Below are 23225 nucleotides of genomic sequence, written 5' to 3'. Positions count from 1 at the left end.
CTCTCAAATTTTACCAATATTCATTTATGTTTACATTCAATGTATATTTCCCCATATGTTTGCATCGGAAATCTCTGACTTTCAATTTTAATCACCTACAGATATGACTGTTCCATCTATTGCTCAAATCCATATGAACGTATATAATTACATTAAAGCAACGAAACGCAAATATTTCATACAAATTAACATCAATATGAATGCTTAATTTGGATGTTATAGACCATTAAATGCTTAAAAATTTATCAAACAAGAAAATTCACAAAACGTTATCTTCTTGATCCTGAAAAAAAATCAATATTTGACGAAATGTAATCCCACAAACGTTATTGGTTTTATAGTATAGGAATAAGAATTTTAACATCTTCAAAAAACAGATTTTACTTCAATTTCCAGTTCAATGCTTGCTTTTGTTATCGTTTATAGCGCTGGAGGATATATTAATCGCCTCCTGCAACTGAAGATTCAATTCGACGGCTAAAATCTGAATGTATTGTAATGTTTTACCGAGCCTTAAGAGACATACCATGAATCAAAGGAGGGTAAATCAAAACGCATTTATATTCCAAATAACTGCCACCTCTGGCTGCGCCTGTGCTAGTGTCCATCTACATTATCATATTTTTCTAAAGTGGCTAGGAATTTTCAGAATATTGTTTATGCAAAACTGGGGGGGGGGTGAACAATATATACAAAATGACTAAGAACAGTAGTTGAGTTTACACATCAAATATACATGTATATGATGGTGAATCAAACTTATATACAGTCACAACATTTCCTACACTGCTGTCTCTATGCCTGCAAATCTAGACTGGAAGTGAAGTATGGCATCTTCTTTTTCAGGGTGGATGAACCCTCTACACAATGGAGGTGGCTGTACAGCTGGCAAACATGGAACAGGATCATCACAGGCTCCTTTTACGGCAGATAGCGTCTCCTGCATAAGGGTTGATGTATATCCTGAAATAAAGTGGGCGATATAAACAAACTGTACATATTAAACTGTTTGATTTTGCATTTATGTCAAAATAAAAGTAGATAAACCTGACACACTGTTGTTTGATTACTAATAAGTCATCCATCAGAAGATAAATATGCTTACCATATGTTGGATCAACACTCTTCTTTCGCACACTGTAGTCCCCATGCTTGAACTTTGGAAATGAAATCCTGTATTGCTAGTCACCCTCTTTGGATGTGGCACTGGGTCTTGAAGAATTTTCATTAAAATGAAGGGCAGCAATCATCAACCTTAAAAATCAATGGGTTAGGAATGAATAAATTTTAATAAACAAATTAGAATACCGTGTATATAAGCTTCTAATGAAAAGCAAATATAGATGTCTATGGAACACCCATTTTCATTGAATAAATAATTATTAAAAATAGATATTATTACATGTATATAAATACTACATACCTACAGTACATTCCATGATAGGAAAAGGAAACCATCTTGGGTGCAAAGTGGTTTATGGTGCTGTGGAAAGCTTCGACCTCTGAAGTCTGATGCAGGGGAGACAGTTTGGGAACATCTTTCAGCATTTGTTTCGACACGATGATCTCCGATAGCTTTTCACTGGCTTTCGTTTCTGAAAACAATGAACAAAATATCTATAGTAAATTGATAAAGTCACAATATGAGAACTGTTTCTATTCCTGTTAACATTAAAGATGAAAGTTGGTTCACTAATTTACCTGGCTTGATCCATTTCTTTCGTCTCTGGTCCCCATCAAGTGTCTCATGGGCGCAGGTTGGAAATACATCACTGTGGCCTTCATGAACATTATGTATGTGATTCTCCACCGATTCCCACTTGGCCCACATTACATCTCCATCCACATCTGGCGTAGAGGCTGCCACCCAGTACAAATGGTTGGTCAGGCTTTTGTTCCACCTAGTGATGTCTTCGCATTCTTTAAGCTTTGCTGCTGCCAGTATATTCTTTTTTAAGCCTGAATGAAAATAAATGATGAAGTGAACAGCTGTAATACTACAATACAAACATGGATTTGTTGCTTCTTTAAGACTAATTGTTCTTTTCTGGCAACTAGCTTACCTTTTGCTATATGCCAAACATCATAATAATGGGTTGCTTGTGGAAGGTTCTCTCTTATCCACTTTTGGATCTGAAGATGGCGATCTGTAATGATGTTGCCAATCTGCAAGTGACGTTCTTGAAGCCATCCCACAGCAAGCTCAAGTCCTCATTTCTCCATGGCATTACTGTTCATCACTTGATTACTCTGTAATTAGTAAAAAAAATCATATTAAAAAACACACAGACAAATAACAGGTAAACAAGAAAAATATATATATTACCTGAACAAGCTGAATATCCACAAGAATGCCCTGTTCAAAGTTAATGGTGGTTAGGACCCATACCTGGCACAGTGTCCAGGAGAGTCAGCTCTGCCATCTCCACCGAGGACGATGTGGTTCCCCTCTTTCCTCTGCCATCCTGACGTAATCCCTCTGATGCTTGTCCCATACTCTAGCCACAGAAGGGAACAAAATCGATGACTGGTGGGAGGAAAATGTCCTCTGGGTGATGGTGGCTACTCCCATGCACTGCAGGGCCCTAAGGACTATGGCTCCAAGGGCACCAGAGAAGAGAATACCAGCAGATAGTCCAAGGTTTCCAGCTGGAATGGATCCAAGATGTGGTTGACTGCACCAATGCCATGATTAACCACAAAACTGGCATTCAGCTACTATCTTCACGATTGTTCCAACCAGGTGTTGAACACAATCCACAGCATGTCGATGACATCTCCGACAGGCACTAAACAGCTCGATCAGCTTGGACTTGGAGACGATGAATTTGGTTTCATCCAAAGGTTTGCGTACATCATTCCTAAAAAAAAAGCCACACAAAATAAATTCATATTAATTCTAATTACAAGATTAGCAAATGATGGTAATTTACATCATTTTTTCAAAAATTATAATATGCAGCATTTGTCAAAATTTAGACAGAAAAATAACAAATGAAAAATAAATTTTCAAATACATATATCATATAATTTTTATTGTTCAAAGCATACTTACTGATCATCTTTGATATGGGACTCCTCAGGTCCTGTAGAAGATGGCTCATAGACAGACCCATTATCACTGTGTGTCTCGCTGGATTCCTTTCTGCTGCTCAAAGGCTCATTTCTAGCTGGTTATCTGTCTGGTCTAGGTAGTGGGGGATATCTCTGCCATTGCATTGGACTCCTACACTTCTAACTCTTGGCCTCATATCAGCTTGTGAGCCTAAAGAATTGCCACAAATGTTTTAGAGTTATCTGCCCAGCATGCTTTATGTATCACTTTTTCACATTTTGGATTAGATAAAGTGGCTAATTGTATGATAAACAGACTTGAAATTACAGTTTACATTTAATTCATTAAAATATATGCATTTTCTGCTACAACGATTAATTCTTTGTAAAAATACGAAACATACATGATACTTCCTAGTGATAAACATATATGTTTACATACACAGATTTGTGAATTCCTACAACTGACCTTTTTCTTTCATCTTTGCACCGACTTGAATTTTCATGCTTCGTGTTCCAACTTTCACTGGTGCTGGGGTCTGGCAATTGAGGAAGTAGCAACTTCTTCAGGTTCCTAAACATAAAATTATGTTTAAGTTAGCGTGCCATATTTTTATTTCTAAAAAGAAAATGCTAGTTACAAAATTTATCTATTTCAACTATTTCAATCTTTTAGTCAATAATAAATATGAAAATCACTGTAGCATTAATAGCAATAATAAACATGAAGGATAATCTCATCACTTAATGACCTATGTTTTAACAGATCAGAAATCAACCGATAGATATGATAGCTGCTTTATATTTGTATTTACCAAAGCGGGATCTTCTTGGTCATTACAAGTTTGCTGTATCTCATGCCGTGAAGATGGAGTGTTGTTTTCTTGCAGCAGTTCTGACAATATCTGAAAAAGATGCACATAAAATTTAATAATATTTTTGTTTGTGGTGTTATAATTATTTAAAGCATCATTTGAAATCATGATTATTTAAATAGAATGATATAAGGTCATAGTTCTATTGATCCCGTATTAAATGGTGATTTGGATTCGCCTCTAATACTAGTTATATATATACGAGGAAATTCGTATTCATAATGCAATATTGCATAAAATCGGAAACAATTTACTGATTATTACGTTTTGTTTCCATTCAACTTACCCTCAGGTTTGCGCGCTTTGCGTGAGCCCCGCGTTCCTGTGTTGGCGCAGGCAAGGAAGGACTCGGACACGCAATGAACGCCTCATTCAGCTCGTCTCTCTTCCTGTTTGGATAAATGGAAGGGACCGATCCAGGAACCAATCGCTTCTTCGTAGGGATGCCAAAATCCTTCATAAGAAAATGCTGCCGTCCTCATTAAAATTTTCGCTACATATCACAATTACTGCGATGGTCCAGTCCAGTCAGCCCTAGTGACTTTAACAAAACGAGTCCATGCAGCCCTCTGACGCTCATCCTTGGGAAAGGAATGCACCGATACATCGTCCGTCTGCCTCTTACTGCATCCTGCTACTACACACATACTTCCCTTGGTTTTCCCATTCAGTGTAACGATAAACACCTGAGTATTTGTTCAAAGTGTTTACATTCAAAATAGTGCCAAAGCTGTGTTGTGACGTCACATCCGGAAACAGCTTGTTGGTGTTAAAAAAGGGAGATCGCCGTTTTTCGCCGATTTCTCATTTATAAAGGATTTTTCGGCGAAAAAAAAAAGATAATATTTTATGCATAAAACTACACCTTTTAAACATAATTTTTTATTAGACTTCAAGGACACTTTTAATCGCGATAAAACTCGCATAAACGAAATGATTAGCTCGTTACAACGAAATAATTACTCGCCATACTGAGACACTTACTCGTTAAAACTAACTCGTTATAAGGAGATAAATTACTTAAACTCGTATAAACAAAATAATTGTCCCGCAATAACGAGATAAAAACTTGTTTTAATAAGACACGAATACGTATAGTAACGAGATTATTTACCGATCATTATTACAATACTGCAGTGTATTATGTCTTTACCTTCTAAAATTGAGTCTTATCGGTCTTCCTAGCTATCCAAGTAAGTGATGGAGCCCCGAGTACCTATTGTAATACAGTTTTGATTTGCAAAATATCAATATTAAAGTTTTGGAATTACAAAAGAGAACATCTTTCTCACACTGTGTGATCGGTTTGTCCAGTGTGAGACAGCAGTTAGAGATTTTTCTGTCTTACTTTGTGTCTTACTACGCCGCTATAAAATGTAAACAACAATGCCAGTGTATGCTAATGATAAAAATGATAAATGAAGAACTGATCTAATCTAAAAATCGTTGTTTTGTTTATTTGACTACAATTTATCATATTTTATTTGAATAGTTGTCGTATACTCTCTCCCTTACTTGCACTATTTGTAGCACTCGAAGAGATGAACCAAAAGTAAATATTTATACGTCAAAAAAAATGTCAAACATCGATCGTTTCTATGTGAAATAATGCAAGAAAAATAATCATTTATTACATACTCGTGTGGGATAGTGAAATTCACCTCGGAACCAAATTTCACGGTCTAGGACTCGGCAAAGCCCCGTCATACACGTGTACTGTAAATCACTAAATCTTGTCCCCTTGGTGGATTTTCACCATCCCATACTCGTTATAATGAATGATTCTATTAATATCCATTTTGTAAAAATCTATTATAATTAAGAAGTTATTATATCATAACAAAAAAAAGAAACAATAAACGCAATAAAATCGATCATTTTATTTTATAAAAATTAAATATTTTTTAAAAATTTCACATATTTAGAAATGAAAACTTTTGGGGTTTTTTCACACCTACCTTGAAGGTTTGATTTTTTTTCGACGCTCAGCTTGAAAAATCCTCGAAAAACTACATAATAAGTGTACAACTGTTCATGTGTTTTATTTACCATTAGAGAACTAATTTTCATCCCTATTTCAATTTTGTATAGGCAACAAATAATTTATAAGTAACAAACCTGTACATTTCAAATTCTTATATCTTTTGCCTTCATATAAAACCAATTAAATCAAACAATATTATTGAGACTTGTTTTCCAAAAGGCCTTGGGACTCTTCACGTACGGCAGACAATAGCTGTTGAATTGAATTTTCTCATCTTCTATCCTATTTCAATTTTGTATAATAGGCATGTAAAGATTTATAAGTTACATACATTAAGTTTTCATTTTCTTATATATCTTTTTGGTTCATGTTAATAAATTTTAAAACGAAAAAACAATATAGTTTCTGTCAGTCTGAGACATGACCTTGGGACTCTTCACGTACAGCAACAAATAGGCCTTAACCATGGTGATCAGGTGACGAATAACATCATCCCAACCGGCGGGAAAAGATTCCAATACATAACCTTTAACTTCTTAAGATCAGTGAAATAATTCAATATGTTATAATAAATAAATAATAATAAATCAAACAATATTATTGAGACTTGTTTTCACCAGTCTTATAAACGGCCTTGGGACCCTTCACGTACTGCAGACAATAGCTGTTGAATTGAATTTTCTCATCTCCTTCCCTATTTCAATTTTATATAATAGGCATGTAATGATTTATAAGTTACATACATTAAATTTTCATATTCTTAAATCTTTTTGGCTTCGTATTAAACAAATTTGTAAGATCTACGACTGGTCGATCAAACGCCCGTTTGTCTTAAGTTACACTCTCAATCGCTTTAAGACGGTTTTAACGCTTCGATCAGCGAGGAGAGCCAAGAGTTATAATACACGTATCACACGCACGATCTCCAAACATATGCGACTAGTTATTATGACTTAGGCTTTACTTAAGTCGTTGGCAGGAGTATTCATATTTCATTCTAGCCATGAAGTCGTCCAGAACATTTGATTGAATAGGCTTGAATTTGATTATTTTGATACCGTTTCCTTGCCAGCATATCATCTAAATAATAAAATGTTTTTAAAACTTTTTTGCTAGGTTTCAAAGTGTGCTTAAGAATAAAACTTCTCAAGCACACTGAGATTGTTAGCTACTTTGGACACTTTCGAATTCATATAGGCTCAGCTTTTATGGATTTAGTGGTACCCTTCCCTTCCTCAAATTTAAAACCTTAAAGAATTAGAAAAAAGTATTATTATTTTTTTTTTTTGTAAACAAAGTTTAAATATATAAATCATTTTATGAAATATTCACTCTCTCACTTCTCACACACTCACATTTTCATTCCATATTGTAATATAAAATAAAGAGTAGGGTAGTTGCTTGTGATAGTTATGCCATAGCAGTAAAACTGCAATCCATATGAAAAAAAAACCATAAAAATATTAAACTGTTGCAATATTGTATACATGTTAGTTCTAAACTGCCAGATGATTAATAAAATCATTCCAAGGAGACCATGCTTTTTCAAATTCATCAATTTCTGATTTCTGAATAAAAATATACTTTTCGGTCTTGTATCTTTGATTTAAATAGTGTAAAAGTCCTAAAAAATTTGGCGTCTTACTTTGTTTTAAACATAAACATAAATATTGTTTTGTATATAGGATTATAAAGTTTAGAATTCTGTTCTCCCAAACACGGGGATAAACACCAAATAATACATTACAAACATCAAAACATCAATGAGTTTCTTTGCAAAGTCATTACCATTTATTGATAAAAAACTGTCCATCCATGGTTTGTAGCCTTGAGTTGATTTCTTAATCCATGAACATTTAAGAGATGCCATGAAGTTAGAAATGTTAACCATTTTTAAACCACCCTTTAGGTAATCGAGAGTAACAATTTCTCTCTTAACTTTATCACACTTTGAATTCCAAATGAATTCGAACAGACTCTTACTAAGAGATAGAATGACATCTTGTATTGGATTTGGAAGTGAAATAAACGGGTGGTTCAGTTTTGGAATAATCAAACTTTTTACAACTGTGATACGACCAATGGGAGTTAAAATTCTCCTCCTCCATTGTTGAATAAGAGAAAAAACTTTTGACAGTTGTTTGTTGTAATTTAGTGATGTCATTTTATCTAAGTCAACAGAAAATTCTATTCCAAGTAAATTAAAAGAAGTGGAGCCCCAATCGAGTTTCCAACGTGAATGGTGAAAAACTTCATTAGGAAATTTTTTAGAACCTATCCATACAATTTTTGTTTACGAGCTGTTTTTCTTCAAACCTGAAATGTGTGAAAAAAATTCTAAAGTATCAAGAGCTGCGAAAACTGACATTGGTGAACCATCTAAGATGAGTGAAGTATCATCTGCATACTGAGAAATCTTATGTTCATTTTGTTATATTAAAAGTATTAATTAATTTATCAAGCAACAATGTTCACGAAATAATGAAAGTGTTAAAAATGAAATTCGTCAAAGAGTGATGCTACATATGTTACTGATTCCATAGTATAGGAATTTGAATTTCAACGTCTTAAAAAAGAAATCAGATGTTGTTTTAATTACCATTCAATATTTTGCATTTTATCGTAATCAGGAGCAGCAGGTACATGATTTTTAAACAACTTCCACATGCGTGGATTAAACTTAAATTGAAAACCAAAATCTACATTTATTCGGTAAAGTTTAACCCAAAAAGACACAACGTGGTTCGAAGGAGGAGTGTAAATCAAAACTAAAGGTAGCGTATTAACTAGTATATAGAGTTCAGGAAAAGGACACTGTTGAGAACGTATTTCCCAATTATTTGCTTTTAAATGCAAAATATTTAACTTCATCGAAAATATAAAAATTTGGGATTTCAATTTTTTTTCGCATTGACGATGAAAGAGTCCAAACCTATGTATTAAACTTTTTCGAGTCGGATCAATAATTGAATGTGAAATTATACATAAAAATGTCGAACACATTATAATTAGATATTACGGGCCGCCGGTAGGCGGTCCTTTATTTGTTATACATTTATTTAATGTTACTGCGTTTCTGTGGGATATTTTTTTAAAACTAATATCATGCTTATTTTTATGAATGAAAAGTAAATTTGCATGTAGAAATATGTTTAATGCCTTTAAAAAATATTACATATTTTTTGTTTACTCGTAAATGTAAAGTAGGCAATAGACTGTCCTGTTAGACGTGGGTTTTTTTTTGAGACTATATTCTATCTGAAATATTTTGTATTCCTTCCATTCAGTCCATTCTTTCAAAACAATGTATCGGGGTTGGTATACGGGATATACTAAAAACCTGAAATACTTACGACCTGATTGACATGAAATTTATATAAAAATAAATTTGAATAAAATGGCTTTGTGTGTGTATTTATTATATTTTCATGTGAATTATGGTAGACATATATCATGAAATTACACCCATATCAATCATTTAAGAAAAATATGAAAGAACTGAAATTTTAAATCGACCTGAAAATTCCAGCTTACCTGATTTTTTTTAATTCTTTTGGGAACCTAATGCACTTAAATAACCATGATTATCGTCATAAACTGAAGTGTGATCTATAATACCATTTAGGAAAAAATTATCCAGCTTTTTCTTAGCTTTAAAATTGTGCAAATTCTACCGGATGATCATGATCTTACATGAACCTTTCAAATAACCCATTTCTATTTTACTATGTGGTCCCTTGAGCTCATATAAACTAAAGCATTAAGTTTTTTTTTCAATACAATGTAACAAAAAAATCCAAATGGTTTGAAATACATAATCTCCATGAGAATAATGATGAGTTAATCTTTGTATTAGAATAATGTAAAAATCAATGTGTTCTCCATTACTTCATTCTATGGCAATGGTCATATAATTGCCGTTTGAAATGCTTACAGTAACGAACTCGATTCCTAATAATAATAGTGAAATGTTAAAAATCAAAACGTGTTGCTGAAAATATATTGAAATTTATCATGAAAATTTGCACAACCAACTGGTAATGTCTTCTTTGTGGTGTGTTTTTTGTTAACAACCACTGTTGATTCTTACCAGAATCATATTTTTGCGGCCCATTTGTGTGAATATGATTTCTGGTAGCAATGTTAGGATCATTTATTCTCTCACTCTGTCGAACACCTCTTACTATACTTCGTCGATCGTCTGAAATATATTTATTCAGACAGCAAAGTATATCTTCACCATAACCACAATTTAGAGTTCGTCTTTACCGGGCGTTTCCACTGGTTGGTTGAATCTGCCTGAAAAAAGAATGACGTCATTAACCGAATCGCGGATAAAGAAAAGAAAGGGATGGTTGGCTCTGAACTCATGTGTTATATGATTAGAGCAATCCATCAACACCAATGTCATAGCGGCGGCTTCTGACCCATCTTCGTTCACCTCTACGAACGCTTTGTGAAACACTTCGTTAATGTACACATTTTTGCCTTCGTCCATTCCGGAAAAGTCCGCGATATTCGCGTCAAAAGCAGATGACATCCCCATAGCTGATAAGTAGGGCCTCAATTCAAACGTACTCTCCATTTTGAACTTTGGAAGATACACCTCGACATTGTTCTCCTCGAGATTGCTGATTACGTCATTGAGGAGATGTTCGGATAGCTTCTTTTCCAGATCATTTAGTCCATCCACAGCCATTGGTAGAAGAACGAGCATGCTTAGTTTATCACCTTGGTATGGAATGTCAAGGGCCTTTATTTGCATATCGGGTAAATGGCAGTATCTAAAAGAATCCTTCTGGTACATCATGTCAGTCATGTAATTATCCTTTTCGTTTCGAAATTCCATTTTTTTAGTCTCCTCGGACTGAAATTTACTTTTCCAATTCCCTTTGAAGTAGATAGCGTTGATGAGAACCATGAATGTATGAGTATTTAATGCATTTGCTGGAACCAGATTCTGGATTTTGTTTTCTGTTTGTTGACTAACCCAAGAATTTATTTTCGAACTCGCTACTGCTGACTGAGAAAAATCCATTGATTCTGCTGCTGCCTTGAAATGTTTTTCACATTCTTTCATGAATGTCTCTTGAGGCTTAAGCTTCATGCTTTGATAGATCTTATTTGCTGTTTTAAGGATAATATCACCAGTTTCCTTGGACAAATACTCTAGGTAACCCCCAAAAGCTGAGTGGGTATCTTTTCCCATTTTGTCAAAGTGAAGAACTTGATCCATTTCTTTTAGAGTATCTGTTCTTGCTCCCAAGTGGACCATGGCCAAAGCAGTGGAAATGCTGAAAGGCGAATAGAAAACGTTCGATGCCTGTGGTAATTGTTTCAAAAGACTCAACATGAAAGCCTTGTTGGCATCGCCAAATGCAGTGGCAGTCTCTTTATTTCTAAAGGGTTGACCAGTCGCCATTACTGTGTATATACCAACACAAACAAAAAGTATCACTTTAAGCAGGATATCAGTCTGTAACATCATTTCAGTTCTTTTTGATATCAAGTTTCACCTGAAATGATTGAATATGCAATTTATTATACTGTTATAAACAAAACAGCATTTTAGCAGCATGGCGGTTTTAAAATCAAAGGGAAATGTGAATTAGTAGGAAAGTATGCAGGAATTGTACTTTTAAATTAGAATGCTTGTTGATAATTCATTAACGCCCCTTCGATATTTTTTTCTGTTTGAATTTATGCTTGTTTGTAGAAAAGAAAGGAAAACGTATAAACGGCTTGCTTCAGTTTATCTGGATTTTTCTTATTAGCATAGAAAGTTTTATGTATGCAAGATTTGAATCAAATGCTCTTTGGCAAAGCTCGTATGGAGGAAATTCGAATCTTATGATAAATATTTGCATGAAACAATTTTCTCCAATTGCACAATGACCTTGCAACGGGTTGGGTAAACTCCAAAGTAACTTTTGGGTCACTTGGATATCTGGGTTGGCCCCTAACAGATATAAGAATATACTACAAGCAAAACTTCATGTCTCAAAAAACATTTGAGATAGCTGACTGTTAGTTTAAATTAGTTTACTGTGATTTAAAAAGTCGCGGTCGGCTTATCTGGATCATATTTCATCACAAACCACAAACATGATAATGGTAGTATTATTAAATTGCAAGAGAAAAGAAAACCAAAACGATATAATACATAATTGTTTGTGGGTTTGTTTTGTAATGGAGGTCATGGGTGGGGGTCATAATTTGATAGAAAAATATTTAACTGAAATCTTAAATTCATAAATGAAACTGAAACAAAACAAAATATATTGAATTAAAGTATTGACAAGACCATTGCCTAACCTCACACCAGAGTCCACGCCTAGCTAGGGGAAATAAATAACATTGTTATATTCAGTAGTATATTCTCACTATATAACTCTATATAGACGAATAGTCAATAATTGTAATATCAGCTCGTCCGAAAAATATTGACCGGTCAATATTTTTTAGATATTGACCGGCTAGGAATAATATCTAGAGAACATTCCCTCTATTTCAAATAATCGCCTCTGATTTGTTGATTCGTAAACGGTGACGTAAATAATTCTTCGCGACTCCAAAACAAGGTGACGTCATAATAGACAGTCAGTCAAGGCAAGTAAACAACGAAAGCGCAATGCAACGGTTTGCTATCATAACGGATTTAAGGATTTGCGAATTACTGTGAAGTAAAATCAGGTAGAACACCTGTCTGATAATTCTTACGGTCGGCGGAATATCACAAGTGACCGTTTGATGCTGACGATATTTTGGAAATGAACTTTGCACAAAATTGAATTCGTGAATTCTTTGTTGAGCTGAGAAAATTACGGCGATCTGTTTTCAATTAATTTCTTAAATTTTGGTTTGTTTCTTCATATAACAAAACAAATGTTGACTGTGTTTTCGGGCAACATTGATTATATTAGCCCCCTTGGGACGAAAGTATTGCCCTCCGCTTCGCGTCGGGCAATATTTCGTCCCTCGGGGGCTAATATAATCAATGTTGCCCTCAACCCCAGTCAATATTTGTATAGTATTTACATACCCGAGGAACCTTCCCTAGGTAGGGGCAATGAATACTGTACATATATGATCATACCTGAGGAATCGTCAAGTTATACATGCACTTAGTTCGTCCGCTTTATTCCCAAATGAGCAGTAGTACGTCTTTTTTAAATGAGATACAATGGCAATCGCTGAACATTTAATTTTAAAACACAATTCCTTTTAACAAAGTGTTCTTCATTTCTTTAGTCATCGGTAGGAATACTCATATTTCATTCTTACCATGAAGTCGTCTAGACCATTTGAACCATGAGTTTTGAATTTCACAATGTTGATAAAGCTCTCTTGCTTGCTCATTGTTTAAAGAATAAAGACGTTTTCAAAAATTGTATTTGCCAAGTGTCAAAGAATACTTATTTCTCATGCACACTGACAGAGTCAGCTAATGTGGAATATTTCGAATTCGTAAAGTGTTAGGTTTTTATTTGATATTTATTTATTTAGTTTTTAGTGAACTTTTGTGGATACTCCCCTTTCTCAAATTTTACCAATATTCATTTATGTTTACATTCAATGTATATTTCCCCTATGTTTGCATCGAAAATCTCCGACTTTCAATTTAAATCACCTACAGATATGGCTGTTCCATCTATTGCTCAAATCCCTATGAACGTATATAATTACATTAAAGCAACGAAACGCAAATATTTCATACAAATTAACATCAATATGAATGCTTAATTTGGATGTTATAGACCATTAAATGCTTAAAAAATTATCAAACAAGAAAATTCACAAAACGTTATCTTCTTGATCCTGAAAAAAAAATCAATATTTAACGAAATGTAATCCCACAAACGTTATTGGTTTTATAGTATAGGAATAAGAATTTTAACATCTTCAAAAAACAGATTTTACTTTAATTTCCAGTTCAATGCTTGCTTTTGTTATCGTTTATAGCGCTGGAGGATATATTAATCGCCTCCCGCAACTGAAGATTCAATTCGACGGCTAAAATCTGAATGTATTGTAATGTTTTACCGAGCCTTAAGAGACATAACATGAATCAAAGGAGGGTAAATCAAAACGCATTTATATCCCAAATAACTGCCACCTCTGGCTGCGCCTGTGCTAGTTTCCATCTACATTATCATATTTTTCTAAAGTGGCTAGGAATTTTCAGAATATTGTTTATGCAAAACTGGGGGGGGGGGGGTGTGAACAATATATACAAAATGACTAAGAACAGTAGTTGAGTTTACACATCAAATATACATGTATATGATGGTGAATCAAACTTATATACAGTCACAACATTTCCTACACTGTTGTCTCTATGCCTGCAAATCTTGACTGGAAGTGAAGTATGGCATCTTCTTTTCAGGGTGGATGAACCCTCTACACAATGGAGGTGGCTGTACAGCTGGCAAACATGGAACAGGATCATCACATACTCCTTTTACGGCAGATAGCGTCTCCTGCATAAGGGTTGATGTATATCCTGAAATAAAGTGGGCGATATAAACAAACTGTACATATTAAACTGTTTGATTTTGCATTTATGTCAAAATAAAAGGAGATAAACCTGACACACTGTTGTTTGATTACTAATAAGTCATCCATCAGAAGATAAATATGCTTACCATATGTTGGAACAACACTCTTCTTTCGCACACTGTAGTCCCCATGCTTGAACTTTGGAAATAAAATCTTGTATTGCTAGTCACCCTCTTTGGATGTGGCACTGGGTCTTGAAGAATTTTCATTAAAATGAAGGGCAGCAATCATCAACCTTAAAAATCAATGGGTTAGGAATGAATAAATTTTAATAAACAAATTAGAATACAGTGTATTTAAGCTTCTAATGAAAAGCAAATATAGATGTCTATGGAACACCCCATTTTCATTGAATAAATAATTTTTAAAAATATGTATTATTACATGTATATAAATACTACATACCTACAGTACATTCCATGATAGGAAAAGGAAACCATCTTGGGTGCAAAGTGGTTTATGGTGCTGTGGAAAGCTTCGACCTCTGAAGTCTGATGCAGGGGAGACAGTTTGGGAACATCTTTCTGCATTTGTTTCGACACGATGATCTCCGATAGCTTTTCACTGGCTTTCGTTTCTGAAAAAAATGAACAAAAAATCTATAGTAAATTGATAAAGTCACAAGATGAGAACTGTTTCTATTCCTGTTAACATTAAAGATGAAAGTTGGTTTACTAATTTACCTGGCATTTCTTTCGTCTCTGGTCCCCATCAAGTGTCTCGTGGGCGCAGGTTGGAAATACATCACTGTGGCCTTCATGAACATGATGTATGTGATTCTCCTCCGATTTCCACTTGGCCCACATTACATCTCCATCCACATCTGGCGTAGAGGCTGCCACCCAGTACAAATGGTTGGTCAGGCTTTTGTTCCACCTAGTGATGTCTTCGCATTCTTTAAGCTTTGCTGCTGCCAGTATCTTCTTTAAGCCTGAATGAAAATAAATGATGAAGTGAACAGCTGTAATACTACAATACAAACATGGATTTGTTGGTTCTTTAAGACTAAATGTTCTTTTCTGGCAACTAGCTTACCCTTTGCTACATGCCACACATCATAATAGTGGGTTGTTTGTGTAAGGTTCTCTCTTATCCACTCTTGGATCTGCAGATGGCGATCTGTAATGATGATGCCAATCTGCAAGTGATGTTATTGAAGCCATCTCACAGCAAGCTCAACATGGCATTACTGTTCTTCACTTGATTACTCTGTATTTAGTAAAAAAAAAATCATATTAAAAAAACACACACACAAATAATAGGTAAACAATATTTTGGTTATAATTGTAGATCCTTAAATAAAAATGCATGATAAAAATTATTGGCATTTTTATCAAATAAGAAATATATATATATTACCTGAACAAGCTGAATATCCACAAGAATGCCCTGTTCAAAGTCAATGGTGCTGTAGGACCCATACTTGGCACAGTGTCCAGGAGAGTCAGCTCTGCCATCTCCACCGAGGACAAGTGGTTTACCTCTTTCCTCTGCCATCCTGACGTAATCCCTCTGATGCTTGTCCCATACTCTAGCCACAGAAGGGAACAAAATCGATGACTGGTGAGAGGAAAATGTCCTCTGGGTGATGGTGTCTATTGCATTGGACTCCTATACTTCTAACTCTTGGCCTCATATCAGCTTGTGAGCCTAAAGAATTGCCACAAATGTTTTAGAGTTATATGCCCAGCATGCTTAATGTATCACTTTTTCACATTTTAGATTAGATAAAGTGGCTAATTGTATGATAAACAGACTTGAAATTACAGTTTACATTTAATTCATTAAAATATATGTATTTTCTGCTACAACGATTAATTCTTTGTAAAAATACGAAACATACATGATACTTACTAGAGATACACATATTTGTTTACAAACACAGATTTGTGAATTCCTACAACTGACCTTTTTCTTTCATCTTTGCACCGACTTGAATTTTCATGCTTCGTGTTCCAACTTTCACTGGTGCTGGGGTCTGGCATGCAATTGAGGAAGTAGCAACTTCTTCAGGTTCCTAAACATAAAATTATGTTTAAGTTAGCATGCCATATTTTTATTTCTAAAAAGAAAATGCTAGTTACTAAATTTATCTATAAACTATTTCAATCTTTTAGTCAATAATAAATATAAAAATCACTGTAGCATTAATAGCAATAATAAACATGAAGGATAATCTCATCACTTAATGGCCTATGTTTTAACAGATCAGAAATCAACCGATAGCTATGATAGCTGCTTTATATTTGTATTTACCAAAGCGGGATCTTCTTGGTCATTACAAGTTTGCTGTATCTCATACCGAGAAGATGGAGTGTTGTTTTCTTGCAGCAGTTCTGTCAAAATCTGAAAAAGATGCACATAAAATTTAATGACATTTTTGTTTGTGGTGTTATAATTATTTAAAGCATCATTTGAAATCATTATTAATTAATATAAAATGGTATAAAGTCATGGTTCTATTGATCCCGTATAAAATGGCGATTTGGATTCGCCTCCAATACTAGTTGCATATATTCGAGGAAATTCGAACTCATGATGCAATATTGCATAAAATCGGAAACAATTAACTGATTATTACATTTTGTATTTATTCAACTTACCCTCAGTTTTGCGCGCTTTGCGTGAGCCCCGCGTTCCTGTGTTGGCGCAGGCAAGGAAGGACTCGGACACGCAATGAACGCCTCATTCAGCTCGTCTCTCTACCTCTTTGGATAAATGGAAGGGACCGATCCAGAAACCAATCGATTCTTCGTAGGGATGCCAAAATCCTTCATAAGAAAATGCTGCCGTTCGTAACACTCCTCATTAAAATGTTCGCTATATATCACAGTATACTGCGATGGTCCAGTCCAGTCAGGAATGGTGAGTTTAACAAAACGAGTCCATGCAGCCCTCTGACGTTCATCCTTGGGTAAGGAATGCACCGATACATCGTCCGTCTGCCTCTTACTGCATCCTGCTACTACACACATACGTCACTTGCTTTTCCCACTCAGTTTAACGATAAAAACCTGAGTATTTCTTCAAAGTATTTACATTCAAAATAGCGCCAAAGCTGTGTTGTGACGTCACATCCAGAAACAGCTTGTTTTCGATTTCGTAAAGGTGTGAAAACTGGGAGATCGCCGTTTTTCGCCGATTTCTCATTTATAAAGGATTTTTCGGCGGAAAAAAATAAGATAATATTTTATACATAAAACTACACCTTTTAAACGTAACATTTTAATAGACTTCAAGAACACTTTAAATCGCGATAAAACTCGCATAAACGAATTCGAAATGATTAGCTCGTTATAACGAAATACTTACTCGCCATACTGAGACACTTACTCGTTATAACGAGACACTTACTCGTTATAACGAGATAACTTACTCGTTATAAGGAGATAGCTAACTTGTATAACTCGTATAAACGAAATAATTGTCCCGCAATAACGAGATAAAAACTCGTTTTAATAAGACACGAATACGTATAGTAACGAGATTATTTACTGATCATTATTACAATACTACAGTGTATTATATGTCTTTACCTTCTAAAATTGAGTCTTATCGGTCTTTCTAGCTATCCAAGTAAGTGATGGAGCCCCGAGTAGCTATTGTAATACAGATTTGATTTGAAAAATATCAATATTAAAGATTTGGAATTACAAAAGAGAACATCTTTCTCACACTGTTTGATCGTTTTGTCAAGCGTGAGACAGCAGTGAGAGATTTTTCTGTCTTACTCTGTGTATTACTACGCCGCTGTAAATTGTAAACAACCATGCCAGTGTATTCTAATGATAAAAAATGATAAATGATGAACTGAGCTAATTTAAAAATCGTTGTTTTGTTTATTTGACTACAGTTTATCATATTTTAATTGAATAATTGTCGTATGCTTTTCATTACTTGCACTATTTGTAGCACGCGAAGAGATGAACCAAAAGTATATATTTAGACGTCAAAAAGAATGTAAAACATCGATCGTTTTTATGTGAAATAATGCGAAAAAAATATTCATTCATTAAATACTCGTGTGGGATATTGAAATTCATCATCGGGGCAAAATTTCACGGTCTAGGACTCGGTAAAACCTCGCCATACACTGTAAAACTTGTCCCCTTGGTGGATTTTCACCATCTCATACTTGTTATTATTAAAGGTGTGTTTTTTTTTCGACACTGTCTGAAAAATCCTCAAAAAACTACATAATAAGTGTACAACTGTTCATGTGTAATATTTACCATTAGAGAACTAGCTGTTGAATGGAATTTTCTCATCTTCATCCCCATTTTAACTTTGTATAGGCAACAAATGATTTAAACATACCAGTACATTTCAAATTTTTATATCTTTTGCCTTCATATAAAACAAATTTACCAATTAAATCAAACAATATTAATGAGACTTGTTTTCACCAGTCTGAGAAACGACCTTGGAACTCTTCACGTACGGCAGACAATAGCTGTTGAATTGCATTTTCTCATCTTCTTTCCTATTTCAATTTTGTATAATAGGCATGTAATGATTTATAAGCTACATACAATAAATTTTCATATTCTTATATCTGTTTGGTTCATGTTAAATAAATTTTAAAATATTAAAACAATATTGTTTCTGCCACTCTGAGAAACGACCTTGGGACTTTCTTTTCTTAACCATGGTGATCAGGTGACGAATAATATCATCCCAACTGGCGGGAAAAGATTCCAAGACATAACCTTTAACTTTTTGAGATCAGTGAAATAATTTAATATGTAATAATAAAAAAAACAGTGCCAAATAAATTCCTATTAAGATAATAGGAATTATATAATATAAATAAAATAATATAAAGATAATATGTTGAGAATATTTGTGAAACATCTCCTACTATACATGTACTTTGTCAATCACCATAAAAAACCCTCCTGATCTGATAGCAAAGTCTAACTTCACCATAGCCATATATAAGGTACGTCCTTACACTGGTTGGTAGAATCTGCCGGAAAAAAGAATGACGTCATTAACTGAGTCCCGAATAAAGAAAAGGAAAGGATGGTTGGCTCTAAACTCTTGTGTTATCTGTACACAGCGCTTCCTTCTTATCTTATCTGCCGTGGCAGCGACGGCCTCCGACCCTTCCTCGTTCACTTCCACGAACGCTTTATGGAACACCTCGTTGATGTATACATTTTTGCTATTGTCTATTCCGGAAAAGTCCGCTTTATTCTCGTCAAAAGCAGACGACATTCCCAAAGCTGATAAGTGGGGCCCCAATTCAAACATGCTTTCCAGTTTAAACTTTGGAAGATGCACCTCGACCTTTTGCTTTCTAAGATGGCTGATGACGCCATTAAGGAAACGTTCTGATAGCTTCTCTTCCAGATCATTTAAACCATCCACGGCCATTGGTAGAAGAACGAGCATGCTTAGTTTGTCACCTTCGTATGGAATGTCAAGGGCGTTTATTTGCATATCGGGTAAATGGCAGAATCTAAAAGACGCCTTCTGGTACATCATGTCAGTCATAAAGTTACCCTTTTCGTTACGGAATTCCATTTTCCGAGTGTTCTTTGATTGAAATTTACTTTTCCAATTCCCTTTGAAGTAGATAGCGTTGATGAGAACCATAAATGTTAAGGCATCTAGTGCGTCTGCTGGAACTAGATTCTGGATTTTGTTTTTTGTTTGTTGACTAACCCAAAAATTTATTTTAGAACTCGCTTCTGCTGATTGAGAGAAGTCCATTGATTCTGCTGTTGTCTTGAAATGCTTTTTACATTCTTTTATGAATGTTTCTTCAGGCTTAAACCTCATGCTTTGGTATATCTTGTTTGCTGTTTTGAGGGTAATGTCTCCGGTTTCCTTGGACAAATACTCCAGATAACCCCCAAAAGCTGAGTGGGTTTCTTTTCCCATTTTGTCAAAATGAAGAACTTGATCCATTTCTTTTAGGGTATCTGTTCTCGCTCCTAAGTGAACCATGGCCAAAGCAGTGGAAATGCTAAAAGGCGAATAAAAAACGTTCGATGCCTGTGGCAACTCTTTCAAAAGACTCATCATGAAAGCCTTGTTGGCATCGCAAAATGCAGCGGCAGTCTCTTTATTTCTAAAGGGTTGACTAGTCGCCATTACTGTGTATATACCAACGGTTGAACACAAACAGAAAGGAACACAATCAACAGAATATCAGTCTGTAACATCAACCCAGCAATTCTTCTTTATATTAAGTTTCACCTGAAATCATTGAGAATACAATTTATTTTGATAAAACAGCAATTAAGCATTAGCTCATTAATTATATTTTAAGCAGCATGGTATTTTACAAAGCAGAGTAAAACGTGAAATAGTTGTAAAACACACAGGTAATGCTATTTTAAATAAGAACAATGCCATAAATATACTTGTTTATCCTTTTACATCCATTTGAGATCATTTTTACTTGAATTTAAACTGGAAAAATGTATACATGGCTCCAGTTATTCTGATATTTTTTTTTTAACATAAGGAGTTTCATATACATGTATGCGATATTTTAATCCAATGCTCTTTGTTCAAGCTGGTATGGAGCCCCCCCCCCTTTCCGAGCTTCTCTTCACAAAATTTGTAGGCATTTAAATTAATCTGACATATGTCCACAATAGAAATAGTTCTAGCCCCGATAGTCGATTTAAAGACAAACGTACGAATTCATTCAGCCGAGTACTTTTATTTGTTTACGGTTGATTAAAGATAAGTATAGGCCGTCGTAGATAAAATATTTACATCGCATTTTAAATATTTACCGTTTACGTGTATAGAATTGGAAATGCTATTTGATCTGCACACGAATGATCACTTCTTGTCGTAATTTCCCAGTTCTAAGAAAACCGACCAAGTCTCATGATAAATACTTACATGAAACAATTTTCTCCAATACTGCAAAATGACATGGCAACGAACTAGGAAAACTCCAGATTAACTTCCAGGTCACGTGGGAAAAGGTATGAAACTCTCGATGGGTCTCTATCTAATATAATTTAATATAATTTAAGCTACATGTTAACCTGTATATTTATCAATAAACACTCGATATATCTGACCGTTAGCTTTCATTATTTTACTGTGACTTGTAGAATCACATTAAGATTATCCAAATCATGACCTTGGTATTCTTGTTAAATCACGAGGAAAAAAATACTCACAATGAAAACTCCATACATGTGTATTAACTTTATAATCAATGGTTGTTTGTGCTTGCTTTTTTAAAATGTTAAATTCCAGTAGTTATAATTCACATGATTCGCTAAAATTATATCTACTAGACTTTGACCCGTGCACGCACGGGTTGACATTGCATATGATACCGGGCATTTACAAAATAGATACATCGAAACACCGTATATTGTTGACATTTGCATAACCAAACTTCAAGCCTACAATAATGCTATTAATTTCACTACACTCGGCTGAGTTGGAATAATCTAACTGTGTCTCGGGGAAGGCCAAAACCACAGTTAAAATGCCTACCATATACCCGTAATGTAGCAGAAAATTGCAGAATCGCTCCAAAACGATTTTGGAGAAAACAGAGACATAGATAACATTTTATTTATGTCTCTGGAGAAAATTAATAACGTTGCATTGCAAATAACAGTCAAATTGTTCAGAACATGTAAATACCTTTCTTCGAAAAGTTTAATTCTATAATTGCAAAATTCAATATATTTCAACAACGTTTTTACACCCCATGTTGACATTCGAAACTCTCGGGATTTTTTATAGTAAATGCACTGTGTAAGAGTTATCTTCCGTATTTTCTTTGATGAACAGAAAAAAATTCCAATGAAAATTAACACGCATTTGTTTTATCGTTTCCAAGTTTATCCATGTAAATGTGATATTGTGGAAACATAAAATAAAGAGCCTCCCCTGGTTTAGTGTGAATGTAATGCGCATGCGAAAGATTGTAAAATCCAAAAAACTCAGATGATTTCCGGAATTTTTGGAGGAATTTTCGTTGATTATTAATTAACGAAGCTTGGGTGAGAAAAAAAAAAACAAATTGGTAATCTTCAAGTACCAATGATGTTTAAAATATATAAAACAAAAGACAGTACTCTTCCGATTTATCGGTATTAAAGCTAAAAATTTCGAGTCTATTATTTTAATATAGTAGTATAGATAACATGATTTGCTAAAATTGTATTATTAACACGATTTGCTAAAATTAATCAGCAACAATGATATAAACATTTTGATATTCTAGTATAAGCAAGCTGAAAATAATAGCCAATTTCGCCACATATGATTTGAAAGAAATCCACATAAATAACTTTTCTTTTGTTAAAAAAATATAGACAATTTAAGATTATTAATAAAATCAATTTTTTACAAATTTAATTAATGTTTACAAACACTGTACAGTAATGTAACGTAAAATTTGAATATGCCCTATTTAAGCTTTAATTTGGTTTTGTTTTTTTTTGTTTTTACAATAATGGAATAAAGTACTACATAACTAGTACATGTGTATTGGCAGACATGCGTGTAAGAATAAGAAGATACTTGTTCATGTTTACACATTTATCCTTCTTCTTTTGTTTTGAACTACAAAATAAACATTTCCCGTGTAGGTGCAAACAGCTATAGACGTGTTGATAATTAACATTTTTTATCTGTTTTAAAAAAAAACAAAGCAGAGAAACCAGCTGTAACAAAGCAAAATTGAAGACACACACAACAGAGAATTAAGACGTTTGTGTTGGACAGGAACAAAAGCAAACCTCTCAGAATTAAATGAT

At 34.2% G+C, this 23225-nt stretch overlaps 2 protein-coding genes, 1 long non-coding RNA gene and 2 pseudogenes across 4 annotated transcripts; all 5 read right to left on the bottom strand.

The window, feature by feature from the left end:
- Positions 1-769: 769 nt before the first annotated feature.
- On the bottom strand, positions 770-6380 carry LOC128161114 (uncharacterized; annotated as a pseudogene).
- A 1357-nt stretch (positions 6381-7737) lies between these two features.
- Positions 7738-13165, bottom strand: LOC128159485 (leukocyte elastase inhibitor-like). The gene is made up of 2 exons (XM_052822602.1): positions 13010-13165; positions 7738-11429 (listed from the first exon to the last, which is right to left on the bottom strand). The coding sequence occupies exon 2, from the start codon at positions 11399-11401 to the stop codon at positions 10166-10168; it is 1236 nt and encodes a 411-aa protein (XP_052678562.1). The 5' UTR covers positions 11402-11429; positions 13010-13165; the 3' UTR covers positions 7738-10165.
- Positions 13166-13420: 255 nt separating this feature from the next.
- Positions 13421-15046, bottom strand: LOC128159529 (uncharacterized). The gene is made up of 3 exons (XR_008240150.1): positions 14878-15046; positions 14559-14707; positions 13421-14416 (listed from the first exon to the last, which is right to left on the bottom strand). It is a non-coding gene; the product is annotated as an uncharacterized LOC128159529 (long non-coding RNA).
- A 605-nt stretch (positions 15047-15651) lies between these two features.
- LOC128161113 (THAP domain-containing protein 10-like) lies at positions 15652-18752 on the bottom strand (annotated as a pseudogene).
- Positions 18753-19196: 444 nt separating this feature from the next.
- On the bottom strand, positions 19197-21482 carry LOC128159492 (leukocyte elastase inhibitor-like). 2 transcript variants are annotated; one of them, XM_052822609.1, is made up of 2 exons: positions 21340-21482; positions 19197-20679 (listed from the first exon to the last, which is right to left on the bottom strand). In XM_052822609.1, the coding sequence occupies exon 2, from the start codon at positions 20572-20574 to the stop codon at positions 19423-19425; it is 1152 nt and encodes a 383-aa protein (XP_052678569.1). In that variant the 5' UTR covers positions 20575-20679; positions 21340-21482; the 3' UTR covers positions 19197-19422. The 2 variants fall into 2 exon arrangements, with proteins under 2 accessions (XP_052678569.1, XP_052678570.1); XM_052822610.1 differs by lacking the exon at positions 21340-21482 and adding an exon at positions 21228-21252.
- Between the last annotated feature and the right edge of the window lie 1743 nt (positions 21483-23225).

This window comes from Crassostrea angulata, chromosome 8, assembly GCF_025612915.1.
Source record: "Crassostrea angulata isolate pt1a10 chromosome 8, ASM2561291v2, whole genome shotgun sequence".
NCBI lineage: Eukaryota > Metazoa > Mollusca > Bivalvia > Ostreida > Ostreidae > Magallana > Magallana angulata.
The sequence above is the reverse complement of the archived record's forward strand: the minus strand, read 5'-3'. Positions and strand labels throughout refer to the sequence as shown.